We start from the raw sequence: 18,439 nt of genomic DNA, 5'->3' as shown, positions 1-18,439 counted from the left end.
ATTTATAAAACAGTTATATTACCGGTTCTGTATGGCTGTGAAACTTGGACTCTCACTTTGAGAGAGAAACAAAGGTTAAGAGTGTTCGAGAATAAGGTGCTTAGGAAAATATTTGGAGCTAAGTTCAACTGCTTGCTATGCATTGTATATTCAATAATGTCAACAAAATTTGTCATATCAGGTATGCAGCACTGATTTATAACTCTAACTTCTTATGATGAAAAAAAAAACGTTGTTACAGTAATATCGTTAGTTGAAACAAGTTTGCCACCCATGTAACTTAAAATATAAAATTATCATTATTTACATTTAAAAGTTTCGGAAACACTCCAAATTATTAGGATAAAATTTATGACGAGAAAGAGAAAGGTAGTGGAGGAATTTTGCAGCCTCTACAAAGGCAACTTACTTGGACTTTTATTCTCGATGTTCAGGCCTTCGCATTGTGTCGTAACTGTCGGGTACGCTTTCATCGTCGTCATCGTCATCATCTAACAATGGCTCGGCATTGAGCAGCAGATTATCTCTAGATGGCGCTGGTCCTTGGCTCAATATATTTTTTGCTGAGCTCCGTTTCTTACGTCTTGTAAATACACGAGCTAACTGGGCAAATTTTTTACGAGACACTGCAACAATAAAAACAAAAATTCAATTTCGTCCACAATATACTATTTTACTATGTATATACAATACAACACAGCATAAATCCAATATTAAAGAATCTGTATAAAAACTAATAATTTTCTTTACACCAGTCAAGGCATCATTAGAAAAGAGATCGGTGAAATTAAAATTCATGCATATTGAAAGCTGAAAGACCTGCGCAACTTCCTACAACAGAAAACAGCCTAATCTAATCTACATACTTTTTCCCATATTCCGAAGGCGTTCCTTAAAGAGGGCATCCTCATCATGGCTTCCAGATAACGATTTACTGAGTGGAAATGAAGCTAGGGTCTCTTCTGGTGGACTTTCTTCTGCTTGATCTGAAACAGAATAGAAGATATTTACTATGCATTCTTGACTGAATAGTACACTGAAGTTCAACATACCATTATATCTGAGATGGCAGATTAAAATTCAGTAGACAGTAATGGATTTTCAAGCAATCCCATGTCATGAATTTACAACACAAAAAATTGCAATGTTGCTAAATGAACAGATGCAGGAAAGATTTACTTGCTGTTTCTCACCCACATCAAACCCTCATTTAACATCTTATCGTCTGGAGTAATGTTACAGGTGTCGTCACCTCAGACATGGAATTTTATCTAGACTACCGGTAGCAGAAATGAATAAGGGTCACATGAGCGTATTTGGAGGCATTGTTAACCAATGAATCTTATGTTTATCATGCTGTTTTTTCATTCTTAGTCTTCTATCCTACATTTACACCCTGTTTATTATCATACTCTGAACTCAGTATATATTATAGCCAACATCAATATGAAGAATCATAATATCCTAAAGGTAAGCGTTCACTACATCGTATCACTCTCCTCGTACGAATCGCACACAACGGATATTTTAAGTGCAGTGCGTTCACTGTAACGGCTTCACCTCATTGCCTCATCGGATTCCCCTATCAGCTGTTTAAAACATGACGTCGTACGATATTGACATTGCTGAAAACAGAGGAGTTGAGGTTAGGTCTATTAATTGTGATTGTTAGCGAATAAGAATTTGTAATTGCTTCATGTGTCTTAATTGAAGAGGAAGAAACGAAAGAAATATTGGTTACATAATATATTTGCAAGAAACGACTTGATTACTGTAATGGGAACGCCTCAAATTATATAATTCTTCGCAATTTTCTACACGCGAAATAAGTTTTCCGTCTGCCATTTTGGCGCGACACTGAACATGGCACAATAATAGTAACAATTGACCAATTAAAATTGATTTATTAAAGAAGGCCATGATCGCATGCATCGGAAAAGTTGCTCATCCAAGAAACGTGGACGGATTTGCCGAGAGACAATGCGTGCGATATGATGTAGTGAACGCGGTTACATAACAATTACAGCAAAGATAGTCTTTTTCCGATCCGTGCGATTCGTCCAATGAGTGCGATACGATGTAGTGAACGCTTATCTTAAGGGTATCTTGGGTAAAAGAGAAAACAGATGGCTACTACAGTACACGAACAAAGAGTCTTAACTCTAAGACGAGTACTTTTAAATTGTTAAAAACCATAAAAACACTTTATATGAACATCACTGTTACTTCTTGTCAGAAGTACTTTTATCTGATGATGAATAACAAGTCTTCAGGGGAAGAAAATTCTTCACGTTGATGAACATCTATGATTGCAATCGAATAACACATGGAAATCTAATCTAACCAGAGAAAAAGATTTCTGAAAGATTACTGATACACAGTTGCTAACACGACCATCTTTAGTGACATTCACATAGTTATTCGTTATTCAAAATTTACTTCCTGTTGCGTTTCTCTATAACAGTATACTTCTTCTTCTTTTACCTTACCCTTATACCTTGAGGTGTTGGGCGTCCTCAGCCACTGCATCATGTATCCAACTTTAGGAATTTGACGCTATCAGCTTTCATATTACTTCTTAATACTAAATTTATATACTCTAACAATAAATGTTATTACCAAAATAACTAAATACCTTTCTCCAACGTTGACAAAAAATCTTTGTTCCATCGCAACTCTGCCATGAACTCTTCATTTTGTAGGAAGAGGGCAATTCTTTCATCTTCAAGATACCGATCAAGTTCAGGATCTCCAACTTCGCACAGAACGCCACGGACTCGCTGATTTTCTGCGTACTTCTGCTGCAACATCTGCTGGCTTAACAGCATGGCCTGCGCATTAATTAAACTTAAGTTATATATACAATTAACAACAAGAGAAATTACACATTTCTATAACGAGAGTAAGAACTATCCACTCATGGAAGACTGAATGCAACCAGAGTCTGCATAGAACTGTGGCCAATTAAGGACCAGTTACGAAAATATATTCTATACCCATATAAATGTCAACTGACAGTATTGTATGCAGTTACTTACGTAATTATCAAGTTCAGAGAAAAAATATTAGACAAAGAAAATGGCCAGCTGCCATGTAAAAAGTCTCCTTCGTGAGAGCTTAGGTTTACACGTTAACTAGCTTCTTATGCAAGACTTCGCTCTGTTTGTTTATAGATCGAATGTTAAAACTAACTACAACAAAGATACATTAGGTGCAAAATAAACATCCTTTCTCTGGTCATGTAAACCAGTTGCTGCCCGAAAGTGGACTTCGACAAATTCACGCTACAGGAGAGCGGCCATTTTTTGTGTCTAAGACTAACATATTTAGATACAAACACAAAACTCACATGTTTAGATAAAATCATGTTGGATTGCTTGGAACTCACGAAATCAGGAGTTTAGTTTCAATCATAATCACTTTTACAGCTCATTCATTACAATTCAAATACTATATTATGGAACTTTGTATTCGTGTAAATATGGTTCCTCTTTCTATTCGAACAAATGTAACATTTTAAAATTCGTTTTCAGAATGAAAAGTTACATTTGTTCGGATCAAATTTCTGCACATTTAAAGGACAAAACTAAAATTATTTCAATCATTTATGATCGTAGTACAAGGCCCTTTTAAACTGACTGAGCATATTGGGAATTAATTCAGCAGCTTTCCCAAAACACACTATCAAATATTTCATATAATTTTTTTTCTCGAAAGAAAGCAAAAAGGAGCAAATTTGTATTCAACTTTTTTGTGTGAAATATCTCAAATAACTCCTCGAAATTAATAACATTACTTACTGTTCAACCTGTATACGTATATATACAACCACAAAATAATTTCAATAGTTTCTGATGGTCATAGTGTATATCCAGGTTGAGTGTAAGAGAAGGCCTTACAGTTTTAACTCTGCCAGGTTAAATAAAGCCATTACTTAATTACTGGCTTTTAAGGAACCTGAAGGTTCATTGCCGCCCTCACATAAGCCTGCCATCGGTCCCTATCCTGAGCAAGATTAATCCAGTCTCTATCATCATATCCCACCGCCCTCAAATCTATTTTAATATTATCTTCCCATCTACGTCTCGGCCTCCCCAAAGGTCTTTTTCCCTCCGGCCTCCCAACTAACACTCTATATGCATTTCTGGATTCGCTCATACGTGCTACATGCCCTGCCCATACTACCCTTTCAAAAGGAAGCAATTCTCCAGATTGTCACTTCCCAACATGCACTAGTCAAGTCTCAACTGCAGAACAGCTATCAATGTTCCTAATCATTCAAAGCATCATACGATTTTCTATCTAATACAATAAACGGTTCGAAAATGGTGAAAAGAAAATAGTAACCTGTTCTGTCTTACGACGACGTTTCTCTCTCTTTAACCACCGCCTTCGTGCACAGCGTTCTTGCCAACGAGCATTTAAACGTCGACCTTTTGCTTGCAAGCGAGCAAAGAATTGTTTCCACATTGTTCAAAATTAAGCTTTTGCCAGACTAAAATGCCATCAAACTCATCGTTTCAATCACTATCCAATATCATAAAAAATACAAAATGTATTTTTTTGACTTTCACATTACTCAAATTATCATTTCACTCGGAAGTATAACTGCACTTGCTGGGAACAAAAAAATTATCTTTAACTCCAACTGGAATCAAAACTGTATATTTCACATAGTAAATAAATTCTACCGAACAATTCACTCAAGAAATAAGAACTGTAAGTTTTTCTCGAATATAAAAAAAATAAAAACAACGTAGTTCCCCATTTGTTTTAACATTTACTCGTCTTCCAACTGCAGGTGACTAAGACAGCCCTGTGAGCACTGCCGGCCATTCAAACTAGACCCTACAATGGTCAATGAATTCAATTGAAGCCACTTAGCACTCATGGCACAGGCAATTGAGCCAAGGCCGTGACTATAGGGGCACTCATAAATGTGTTCTTCATTCTAAGATTTGGATATCACCAAATTCGGTAGACATTTCCATGTTTGAGATAGAAAACAATCTTTCTCCCTCACTGGTAAATTGATCTACAATGTTGTAATATTCTATGATTTTCAATAATAATTCAATAAAAGTATCTGGTAACGTTACTACTTTGTACTTCTTATGTAAGGCTACAATTTTAATCTCGAAGTGAAGACTAAGCATTTAAAATTATTTCTGATGAGAAGCAAACACGAATTGCGAGTGTAGTGAAAAAAAATACTGTAGTTCCAGGACATGTTAGCCTATGTAGCATAAATTAATTCGTGCAAATATCTTTAATCCTTAAAATCTATAATAGAAAATTGTTTCAATGAAAGGTGTAATTGAGGGGTTTGCCGGAAAAAAGGTGGATAGACCTCTACGCCCTTCTTCGGGAAAACGGTTCAAAATGTAGTGAATAATTATAGTAGCGAAATTTTGTTTTGATTGTACTGTACATACTTGCAGGACAGGGCTGCGTGCGTATGTGCGCGATTTAGTCAGTCAGTCTACAAGCAGAGCTAGTGCTGCGCGTTACCGCACACTGTACTGTGTGTGTTTTCTCTTGGTAGAGACTAAGCAAATATATATAGTTCAGTTTAGTCAGTCCAGTTGTTTCCTTTGACTGCTTTTTATGTTCATTATTGTCCTTGCTTTAAGAGTAAACAAACTTATGAAGCTCATAGATTCAGACGGAAATATTTTATGTTCTATAAAAGAGATTTGTTACAATATTCAGATTTTTGGGCTTATTGTTATCAGGATTATACAAAGAATAAATTTTATTTATTTATGTTCACACAAAATGGAGACTTTCTTTTTCTGTTATATTCAGAGATTTTGCTTTGTGTACATAATGTCTACTCAGTATATCTGAAATAAAGTAAATTACTTTAGAAGTAGATAATAAATATCATAAAATGTATCTTTGTTTCAATTCCGTGTGAAATTTAAATCTGAAATCTACATTAAATCCCCTAAGCAAATCATTATATGGATAAAGGGCGTATAGACCGAAGTTTTATATGGTACAAATATACGGAAATTTAATAATATAAATTGCCTAAATGCTACAAAACATTTATACTCGCTAAGATTTTTAATTTAATGTATAATTTTGTTCACTATCTGTATAACATTTTATTCAGGTGCATTTTAAAATCTTAGATTGCCTGTATCTCAATTCACCATATTGACGTATACGCCCTTTTTCCGGCAAACCCCTCAATTATGTACATAACAATTAATTTCTTCTAAATAAATACCATGTATCTCATTTCATTTATCATACCAATTAATGTAAGAAAAACAAATAAAAAAGAAGCCTCTTTTGAATAAATCGTAATTTTTATGTTTTTTAAATTAATTATTAACTAATTTTTTGATAAAAATTACTATAGGCCTATTTCATTTGTATTATTTCTAATGGAATTTATTCATAGATGATAAAATAATACAGCATGCATAAAATCCGTCCACTTAGTTTGAGTTAACTCCTTCAGACAGATGGCATGACAAACATCAATTTTTCCATTACAGAGATAGAAACTCCAAACAGCTCTAGATAGCAGTACCTAATGAATAACATTGAAAACTGACCAACCTGGTAATGGAGATAATACTGTACATGATGTTAACAAAGTACACACTTCACTATAAAATAGGGAGGAAAAATGACAACATACTATTTGAAAGCTAATTCTAAACGCACTTTATCTACGAGTGACTTTACCAAATAACCTGCCACCACACATACAAAGATTAGGGCAGCATAATATGAATTCTGATGTTAAATCTGTTCCAGTCATTCTCAGAATGGACACAGACTTTCAGTTACTCACGAGTTGTTATGGTCAGGACAAGATCTGAATAACAATTAGGCTCTGTCCAGCGAAAACTATAAGGTGTATAAAATAAGTGTGTACAGTTATATGCAATTATATTTATGTATTAACTTATCGATTACCAGCAGGGTAGCTTAGTTGGTAGAGCAACTGGCTACGGACTGGAAGGTCCTGAGTTCAATCCCAGGTAGTGGTGGCAGTGAGATTTTTCCCAGAACACTCAAAGTTTATCAATTGATTACCCTTCTTTTCTGGGGGTAAAAGGTGGACAGATCATCAAGCTCTATCTCCATGGCTCCCAAACACCTTCATGACACGGAAGCATGTACCTTCATGTTATGCATCTTAACTTATGAATAACGTAATATTTTAAAAGATAAACATATTTTGCATAAACCATAATGAAATAGTGTTTCAAGTAATATGTTCCCATGTGTGCTGCAGAGAGAAATATGATAATGCCACAAAAATCCAATTTTGATATGATCGCAAAATATGTCTTGTGCAATGCTATGGTGTGTAACAATTTCAGCGTTTGTATTTTATTTTTATTTACTAGAGCTTCCTCAAATTAGAGGCTGCCATTAGACAAAGCATACAAAACAATACAAGAACAAATAGATGATGTAAAATAACAGAGTAAGGAAAAAAGTAAACAAGTACACAAACAAACAAACAATGGCAATATACAGAATAAAAAAAGTTACAAGTAAAGAAGTGATGAAAGCTAATAAGAGAAAGAAAAATGATAATGGTGCGTCAGTTTTTTCAGTACACTGAATTAGAGTCCATATAGGTGGTTCCGTAAAAGCTTGACTGACTGTCTAATTATGAGGAGGGCCAATTCATTCAGAAACGATTTGTGCAGTCCTAGGGTCTTACAGAATTGAGAAGAAAAGTTAGGTATCGTTCCTCTTGCTCCAAACATCAATCCCGTAACACTGATATCGTGAAGTGGGTATTTATCTTTATAATACGGGATGGTTGGAATGTAGATTGCTCGTTTCTCCTCATGTACGTCTTCAGGCTGTCCTTTATATGTTTCAAACCTGATGGTGGGGTCGATTATCACGCACGCACGCACGCACACACACACACACACATTTATCTGGCAAAAATACACACAAAATTGGAGAATTTTTATTCTTCAGTACTGTAGTATATTTTTCTGAAGGATCTTATACAAAATTAGTACGAAATAAATATTTCCTAAATACTGGTAAGTTACTACATTCACTTCACCCATATGAAGGGTACACGGGAATAACGATCAAGATCTATTTTAGAAAGTTTCGAGAAAAACAAATTTTAAAGTTTAAGCACTTAATACTTTGTTATGTGTGTATTTAACAGAAATTGACGTAGTGGAATGTGAAGAACGATTATTTCTTATTACTAGCTAGACCACATGATAGTATTTTCTTTCCACTGTAAGATGGCATTATTAACTCAATTTCGATTTTTGATGACCTTGATCGTTTTTCCCGCGTACCCTTCATATATAATTAACAATGTCGAATAATACAATCCAGTCTAGTTCAGTAGATCAAACCATCAGACCACCAACTTCAAGATAAGCTTGGAATGAGATCTCTGCCGAAAATATTTACGTCACCTGTCAGACATTATGGAACAAAGTATAGACAGCACGTGACCTAAAACCGAAAAACCCTAACTGGCACCTAGTGAATTTACGTTCAATTGTAGAAATTATTCAGTAATTGTGGGATGGACTGAAGAAACAGAACTAGTAATATCAACTGCTATTTTATTATAAATCTCCATCACTGTTGGTGACGTTAAAATTCGCTACATGGCAACACTGGATGTATACAATGTTCTTAAAACAATTCATATCATGCAGCAAACTGCTACCAGACCAAACATTGCTAATCTCATTTGTTTCATGAGATCGTAATTCTGATAATTGTTCTGAATTGCAAAGAAAATAGTGAATTGAAGGAAATTCTTAAATCAAAACATTTACATGGAGTCTGGGTGGATCTGTTCAAAAGTGTTGATAAAAAGCTCCCAGGTTTTAAAAAGTGTAGAGTTGGTTACGTGTTTTTATTTTATTGGGTTATTTTACGACGCTGTATCAACATCTATGTTATTTAGCGTCTGAATGAGATGAAGGTGATAATGCCGGTGAAATGAGTCCGGGGTCCAGCACCGAAAGTTACCCAGCAATTGCTCGTATTGGGTTGAGGAAAAGCCCCGGGAAAAACGTCAACGAGGTAACTTGCCCCGACCGGGATTCGAACCCGGGCCACCTGGTTTCGCAGCCAGACGCGCTGACCGTCACTCCACAGGTGTGGACAGTTACGTGTATCCCTCGTACAAACGCACACCGGTATGTTGAAAGATTGTTCTCTTGCATGAACTCACCGTGGACTGATGAGGAAAGCAAGTTGGATATAAAGACAGTAAGAAGAATATTTACTGTGAAGTCATTTTCCAGTGAGGATTGTGTTGCATTTCATGACTTAAAGCTTCAAAACAAACAATTGTTACAAGAAATCCATTCTTCAGAGAAGTGAACGATCATAACAAAGTATTCGCAGGTGAGCCTATTTTGTACGGAGTGTATTTTCAATTCTTTTGTTCAATTTATTCTCTAAGTGAATCGGTGATTGCAGAAGCAGCACAGGCACTGTGTGTGGCGTAGACATGTACTGTTTCTGCAATCCCCAATTCAAGCACTTTATTTTCAATACTTAATTTGATTTAAAACCTAATTGTATTATTTTCATCTTTTCAAAGATAACATGGATACGCGCTTTGGAAAATATACACGAAAGCTTAATTCTTAAAATCAGTGATGAGTGTCCATAATTTTATCTGATGTTTCTACATTAGTTGCTCCTGTGAGAATCCACCCCTGCATAATAAAGGGGCTTTACGACCAGTGGCTTTGTAGATAGGAATGAAAATGTACACTAAATTCACAAGGAAAAGTAGAAATTATTCTGTGTATAATAAATAATTTTCTTTAGGAATAATTTTTCTTTCCAAACGAACTATGCCACTTCACTTATCAGCTTACTCTACACAATATAAAAAATACTGAAGTAATTTGAAGTGGTTCATCATTATTATAGTTCATGTACATCTTTCCCAGATAAATACTGGATATGAAGGAAATCTACCCAACTGTTTAGAAAAAAAAATGCTGTAGACTTTGTGTAATGAAGAACGGTAATACTGAATATGACACCATAACGTGAAGTCATGACGTCTCAGACGGCAGGAAGATGGTTGACCAATGTAAGCATGTGGTTTTACAATGTATAAAAATGCGATTCGTGAATGTTTTCAGCCTCAGAAGTTCTAAATATGTGCATACCTGAATATAAACCAATAGGTCTATCTTCTGGTTATGGGATTTGAACCAACAATCTTTGGTGTTAGGCCAGTGTGATAACTTCTATGCTAAGAGAACATGGTGTTAAACAAGTGACACTGCAGGGATTGCGTGCAAAACGACACAATTGTATAGCTTCACAATCTGTGCTGGATCAATTGATAACAGGCTCTCAAGAATTTGACGTATGTATGCTAATTGCTGCACAATCTTAGAAAAAAGTTTCATCGCACAGATACTTTGAGAGGAGGCAGTGTGCGCGATCAGACATGCAACTAGTCCTCCTCTTGCGAACCAGGTGCTCGTCTTCTGATCATGCGCACTGTATCTGTGTGACAAAACTTTTTTCTAAGACTGTACATGTACGAATTTTTATCTGATTCTCGTCTCCTGTCTTTATCAAAATCACAGTTTCAAATAGAAATAACATTTCCTTTCCAGATGCTGAAATTACTAGGATACGAATTTCTTGGACACTGACCTGTTTCTTTTGGGAAACTCCCCACGGTGCCGGTGCCAGTCTCAAGAAATCGTCTGGTAGAGGACCCAGCAGAGGAGGAGCCCATCCTCGGACGGTTCTCATCGCCACCTCCGTGTTCTGGACTTGCTGTGGTGACCGGTGAGGACTTCTGCAACGGAATACATACATCATCACATCTACTGACTCAAATCAATATCCCGAATTTAAAAGAAAACTTACAAATTAAACCAAACCCTTTAACTCTATTAAATATAGAATATAATCTAAATTTAACAGAAGAAATACTGAAATCAGAAGTAAACACTGAAATAATGAAACAATTGTCTTTAGAGACAATTAATATTAGGTACCCTCCACAAAACTGGCTTCATTTATACACCGACTGATCCTTGATCTCCAGAGAACAAGGTGCCGGTGCAGGTGTTACGTGCTGTCTCTTCTCACTTTATAGATCTCTTGGATATGGAACAACAAGTTTTGATGGTGAAATCATTGCAATAAGTGAAAGTCTCGGGAATCTTCTATGCCACATCAATAAATTTAAGAATGCAGTTATATTGTCAGACTCCAAAGCAGCTATTCTATCAATAGTCTCTAGACACACACACCTTCATCTCAAACAGCAGAAATAACTAAAATGCTCTCTCAATTAATATAATTCAATAAAAGAATTGTATTCCAATGGATACCATCCCATTGTGGAATCCTGGGAAACGAGAATGCGGATGCTTTACCAAAGAAGGGCAGCACTGCTACTTACAGACCTGTTACTAAATCTACGTATTACTCTGTGAAAAGATTTATTAAATCTACATACTTAGACTTCAACAAACAAAATTTAGTAACACAATCCCAAGGGAAAAAATGGAACTCTCTGCATCATAATCCACAGTTAATTCCCGATTTACCACGAAAATCGTCTGTAGCTGCATTTAGATTGGCAACAGGCCATGACTGTTTGGCCAAACACCTGCATAGAATTGGAATATATCAGTCTCCTAACTGCCCATTGTGCAACTCAAACCAAGAAATGGATTCGGAACACCTCAAAATCTGTGCTTCAGTGGCTGGCCATGATAATATCTTTGAAAAATATTGGAGTGCAAGAGGTCAAATGACTTTATTGTCAAACGCCTGGCATTAGAAAACAACAATAACAGCTTAAGTTTCAGAAGTTTCGTTGCCACAAAAGCTGCCGTCTTGGAAATGTTAACCTCTTGTGCTAAACGTCGCAGTGATTTGCAGGGTGAGTGCTCTAACTGGCCCTACTTCATCAAGCTTCTCTTCCGCCAGTGCAAGGCGTTATTGAACATGTTTCTTGTTCAAAAAAGATCCTGCACGTCCGACTTTATTGACAAGGTCATGAATAGTTGACTGCTAGGAATTCGAACACCTACAAACCGATGTTCAAATTCTCTTCGACACCTTTTTGCAGAAGAGTATGATGGTAGCGACTGGATTAATCTTGCTCAGGATAGGGACTGATGGCGGGCTTATGTGAGGGCGGCAATGAACCTCCGGGTTCTTTAAATGCCATAAGTGATAAGTATGTAAGTAAGGTGTAATGATGTTCAGCTGTCGGTACAACTTATTCCAATAGATATACGTAGTATGAATTTATCAACATTTTAATTATTCTGTTAAAATGATTGTAGCAACTGTATAGCAAATATTCTACCTGGCTGGTGATGTTTCTTGTGATTTTGTTTCTGTGTTAACAGTGTCAGGTGGTATAACGGATAGTGTTTCTTTTTGTTCCATTTCATTCCGCAATTTTTCATTTTCATTGTCTGTAGTCATAGCCAATAACTGGTCGATAGTTGCATCCACAGCACCTTGGTTTGCTCTTAACACAGCCTGTAAAAGAAAACACAATCTTAAATGTTTATCACATCTCTGAGAAACGAGTGCAATTATTTAAATCGTCCCCTACCTGGAATTTTAATGTAGTACAATTAAAACGCCTAGGTCTTAGGAATTATATTACCGGTTGTTCTGTATGGTTCAGAAACTTGGACTCTCACTTTGAGAGAAGAACAGAGGTTAACGGTGTTCGAAAATAAGGTGCTTAGGAAATATTTGGTACTAAGAGGGATGAAGTTATAGGAAAATGGAGAAAATTACACAACGCAAAACTGCACGTATTGTATTCTACATCTAACATAATTAGGAACATTAAGTCTGGACATTTGAGATGAGCAGGGCATGTAGCACGTATGGGCAAATCCAGAAATGCATACGGAGTGTTAGTTGGGAGGCCGGAGGGGAAAAAGAGCTTCGGGGAGGCCGAGACATAGATGGGAGTATAATATTAAAATGGATTTGAGGAAGGTGGAATATGATGCTAGAGACTGAATTAATCTTGTTCAGGATAGGGACCAATGGCGGGCTTACGCGAGGGTGGCAATGAACCTGCGGGTTCTCTAAAGCCATTTGTAAGTAAGGTCTTGAGATAGATGGAGAAATACTTAAGACATTTTCCTCCAGAGCTACAGAGAATTACAAATCCACAAAGGGACAAGAAGAAAAGAAGTGACTAAGGATTATAAGGTGAAATTAATCTACTGGAAAATAAAGCAATACATTTAAAAGAACATTAATTTATTTCACAAGTAATTTCTGTGATCAGAATTTTGTAACTACGCTGATTTACATTCGCCACGAGGAAGCACTGCTGCTTCAAATGTTTCATCTCAGTAATCAGTACAGATATAATAAATAATTTGTTTATAACCATTTACTATAAGCCCATATTTTCAGTCACTGAAAATGACGGACTAGCCAGTTTGAGTTGAGTGTTACACAGATTTTTAACTTTCCACAATGATTTGTCATTGAGAAATAAGTCACCACTGTCTGATTTTTTAGGAAACTTAGTGGCACCAAATTATGGGCAAACAGTTTTATTTTGGTTTCAACATAAAACAAGTGTTCAATGTACGAATTTAAAATTTATAAAATAACAGAGCATAGGAATATACGCATAATTTCGTAACAATTCAACTAAGATAATGTTGGACATCCTGTTACCTCCTAGAGGCCTCCACTATTTTTTTTGTTTCCCTAACAGACTTAACTACATTCCTATTGCTTTGCTATTCCCTGTCCCTTAGCACCTCAATCACAAACATCTCTCCCCTTTCTGTTCAACTACACAGTGGTCAGCTGTCAGATTGGAGCTTTCAGCTAATTTCTCTCCATTTCTGATCTACACTGGAAAATTCAGCAAGTGGCATATAATTATAATCCTGGTCTCAGTTCTAAAGTGCCCTTGTCTTATTTCCTCAGTCATTCATTCACAATTTAATTGGGGCAATTTATTTCTCTCATTTTTAATTGTTAAATTAATCATAGACTTGTTTTCTACAAAAGAACTGTCAGGTTTTAAAATCTTATAACGTACTGAATAAGTGAGATGCAAGCATTCTGCTTTTCAAGTGTTTAGTAACTCAAAGTTTTGTTCCATTAATTGGCACCCCTGGCACGCAGTGATGCAGACAGTAGCATGATGACTCCGCAGTAGAAAACATAGTCTGTGGTTTGGTCCATTGCAACAGTTCAACAAAACTTTGGCTGTGAACACAGTGGTGATGTGCCAACAGATGCACACTTCCACATTGTTGTTGTTTAGTCAACTGTCCGAAGACAGGTCTGAGGCAACCAGGCCAGGAGATAATGGGGTAGGGTGCCAACTCCTTTTCCCCCTCCATTGCTTACATCGCCGATTAGCTACATATTACACTAATCACACTTCATATGCATGCAAACAATATTGTTCTTCCTCTGACACATATCGTCAAGTGAGATGTACTGCCTGGTAATAGATGTACATATCAGCCAGAACCTCAATCAGAGGTAGCTTCCACATTAAATTATTATAGTTCATTAACGACATTCGCAACTGCCGAGCATTGCCAGTGTGCCGGAATTTTGTCCTGCAGAGTTCTTTTACATGCCAATAAATCTACTGACATGAGCTTGTCGCATTAAAGGACACTTAAATACCATCGACCTGGGCTGGGATCGAACCCGCAACCTCGAGCACAGAAGGCCAGCACTATACCGAGTACACTACACAGGCCGACCTTCCATGTTAATGGTTATAATTGTCGTACTTGGTGGTCACAACAACTGCATGAGATCATTTAACACCAGCGTGAGACTCGAGAAGTGAATGTTTGATGCAGACTGTGTAATGGGACCTTTCTTTTTTTATTGGCAAAACCATTAATGGGCTTGTTTACTGCCAAAATTATTCGTGTTTCCCCAGTTGAATGATATTCAGGCAAAAGCTGGAATGATTTTTTTTCCAACAGGACAACGCTCCTCATTCTCATGTAGCATTAGACTTGCAATTTCCTAACAGATGAACTGGAAGAGGACCGACTCCATGGCCACTATGAAGTCCAGAAATCACACCCCTTGATTTTTTATGTGGAATTAGATTTACACTGTGAAGATTCGTGACCTCGTCATCTACAAAAAAGAATAACTGCAGCCATAATGACATGCACAAACTACAGCTTGGATGTACGTGCACAATGCTACGAATGGGGCAAACATTGGAATTTATTAAATGCCAAAAAGAGAGAAAAAAACTTAAAAGTATGCTCTTTCGTTTTGTATAAAAATGTACTGTAAGTTGTCTTTGCTGTTTCTCGTGTATTAAATTTCGTGTGAATACCCGAAGTTCTTGTAGAAACCCTGTATTTCATGTTACGTAAATATAAAATTAGTTTTTGTGCTTTTATTTCATTGAATTGGTATGACCTTTTCTAGCCTTTATAATTATTACATTGGACACAGATATACACCATATAGTATATGTTACTTGTATTATTTGTACATGACAAATTCACATATTTTAAACAGACAATATTTCTTATTCAATAGAGACATGCACAGACTTATGTAACTTCTATTAGAGCTATACTGACGTAATTAATTTGTTTATGTTCCTTTTAAAGTATATAAGAGAATTCAGAGATGAGTTGACATAAGATTAGATGGTGATGTGAGAATGACAGTACTCACAGAATATCTTATCAACAACCATTATGTCCACGACAGGAGTTCTTCAGCACTGATTTATAATTTTAAAGATCATATACAGATTCATAAGTAAAAAAATTAGTTCAATATTTACATATAGGATGAGTAGGCAAATGCACAAATAAATTCAATATGCAGGGTCACTGAATAAGATTTTCTGGATTATAATCAAATAACTAGAAAATAAATTATTCAACTTGAAGTTGTGAAGCCAGTCTCTACAAGTTCCAATGCATGCCTGCAGACATCCACATGATGCTGTATTTCTTCCTTCAGCAATGCTGATTCATACCAGGAGTGGCAGTGGTGTCTTTTTCAACTAATGCAGATTACGAATTTCTTCTGAGAAAAATTATTTTTAACATCTTCTCATATGACATCCATATTACGTGAACTCCGAAGGAGGAAGGTGGCAGAGATGCACTTATCACGTAGTATCAGTACTGCGGACAATGATGGAGTGCTGAAGACTACCTGCACAACATGCAATGGTGCAAGGTAAGGCATGCCCCATGCACATAACTTGTCTCTCCATTTCAGACAGGGAGACCCAGGCAACAGCTGTGTCTTTGGTTCTTATACAGTTATATCCATTTCTTGCTTTATTCCGGCATTACATTTGTTTCTTTTCTGTAGGTGTAGTTTACCAGTATGACAGAATGGTTCAATCAAAAAAGTTAAGACTTTATTGTAATTTCCTACTGACTACATAGACAGGATGAAACAGTGATGGTCTGTAGTTCAAGAACAAATATGAGACTGGGACAACGAAAGCAGTTCTGAACAAAATAAAAAACCTTCGATCATACTTAAAACTCATGCACAATGAATACATGTCGGAGAAGAAGAGCAGCTGTATAGAAAAATAATGTTCTCTATTAATTGAAATGCAATTTTCTTGTTCTTGTATTAATTATATTACAAACATTAATATTTTTATTTTGACATAAAAATCTAGTCTTTATAAACAATAAAGTATTCATAATAACAAAATAAGAATTTTGGTTTTATTTCCTATGCCAAAACTTCCTAGAATTAAAGCCATGGATTCCATTCTTAATATGTCACACCCATTACACGCATTATCATTTCTTTACCTTTATACTCCTAATGATTTATCTTCTTCTTTTTATTTTGAGAGTCTTTACGAATATCTTGGCTATATTGTAAATCATTTTCATTTGTTAAAGTTTTGACAAATCACAGAGTTTTAGGAATGTCATGTGGTAACAGAATAAGAATAATAATAATAATAATAATAATAATAATAATAATAATAATAATAATAATAATAGTAAAACGCTCTCTCTGTTGCTAACACTGCACACCATCTTGTCTTAGGCCTGCAGAAAAAACAAACATTAAAATTGGCCTATCTTCAATCACAAAACACTAACCTAACCTTCAGTTATCTCCCCACACCACCCAATTCCGGCCTCAAAGCACATAAATAATCCCCTCAACTAACCCACCAACCTCGTCACATACCTCGGCTTAATGCCACTTAGCTATCCCTTCATTTTACCTATCTAACCCATAAAGAAACTTAAATCAGACGTCAGTCCCGTGTGTGATGTGGGGCGATATCAAAGATAGACCCAAAATTCTCTTAATTATACATCTGATATCGGTAACATTTTTCTAACCCGCAGATGTTTTCATACTCGTTTCATTCTGAAACATCAGATAGCTCACTAAGTTCGTCGGGGATAGAGGGCGCGTATCCCATCATACAAAACTAAGCCGCAAGGTAACGAATTGTGTATTTACCTCTATAACTTCATCATCCATATCAGGAAACATTGTTTTGAAGTCTGCCATAGCCTGATGGAATTCAAGCTGGGTAGTTTGCTGTTGGACTGTAGCCATGTTTAGATTTGAGGGTTAGGGTTTTTTTTTTTTCCTCTTCTTGTTTATATAACCCAAAAATATGCCTGTTCACTTCATTTTAAATCATTCAACATGTCATGACAGTGAATCTGTAATGCTTTTAGGTCGTTCTTAGTTTTCATGAACATGAATATACTCATGATGATGGATGGTTGGGCTGTTTAAAAATGAAGAACTCAGAAGATAAATAGCAGTTTGAAGATAGGATTAGAAGCTATATCTACGTTTACAAGAATAATACATCATAGTCATAGGAGTTTCGTATAGAATAGTGTAGAAAATGAATTTCCAGCATTGTATTTATACTATGAATAGCTTTCAAATACACTGGAAATAAAAATACGCAATTACGCTAGACATTCTGAGTTATAGTATGATGCAAGCTGTCACAATATAGCAAAATGTAGGGGTTTCTGCTGTCCATTTTGCGAAGCTTCGTAAGCTATTTACACCACAATAGTCCAGTTACACTTCTGTCAGTTCTCATTGGCAACCATATGCAATAAAGCCAGCTCTACCAACTTGCAAACATAGAATTAAGCCTGGTTCAGATAGTGCTAGGTGGTGCTAGTTTCTGTGATGGATTCTAAGGTGGCTGCGCTGATGGCTGCCCTGCGTGCTCACTTGCTGGCTCCCTTGTTGCCTACGGTGATGGTAGTTGTGCACAGTTCGAATTGGAAAAATCATCTGCTGTTTCATCTGTTGCCAACACTCACGATCAAAAAGAAACTAAACCGTGAGTGGAAAACAACTAAAGTCCTACATTCACAGTAGTAAATGTCGCAATAAAGTAATTATGCCATAAGTGCAAAACAGCTAAATTCCGATATTTAAT

At 36.1% G+C, this 18,439-nt stretch overlaps 1 protein-coding gene across 1 annotated transcript in view; it reads right to left on the bottom strand.

Annotated features, from left to right (window-relative positions):
* LOC138708709 (CUE domain-containing protein 1) overlaps positions 1-18,111 on the bottom strand; it is a 42,776-nt gene extending 24,665 nt beyond the window's left edge. Inside the window, exons 1-6 of the mRNA XM_069838814.1 lie at positions 17,485-18,111; positions 12,341-12,519; positions 10,663-10,810; positions 2,636-2,831; positions 867-986; positions 410-626 (exon numbers count right to left, since the gene is read on the bottom strand). Of these exons, the coding sequence (XP_069694915.1) occupies positions 418-626; positions 867-986; positions 2,636-2,831; positions 10,663-10,810; positions 12,341-12,519; positions 17,485-17,583 (951 nt within the window). The 5' untranslated portion in view covers positions 17,584-18,111 and the 3' untranslated portion in view covers positions 410-417. The remainder of the gene's footprint in view (positions 1-409; positions 627-866; positions 987-2,635; positions 2,832-10,662; positions 10,811-12,340; positions 12,520-17,484) is intronic.
* Between the last annotated feature and the right edge of the window lie 328 nt (positions 18,112-18,439).

This window comes from Periplaneta americana, chromosome 11 (genome assembly GCF_040183065.1).
Source record: "Periplaneta americana isolate PAMFEO1 chromosome 11, P.americana_PAMFEO1_priV1, whole genome shotgun sequence".
Lineage (NCBI taxonomy): Eukaryota > Metazoa > Arthropoda > Insecta > Blattodea > Blattidae > Periplaneta > Periplaneta americana.
Note: the sequence above shows the minus strand (reverse complement) of the source record. Positions and strands in the feature narration are given on the sequence as shown.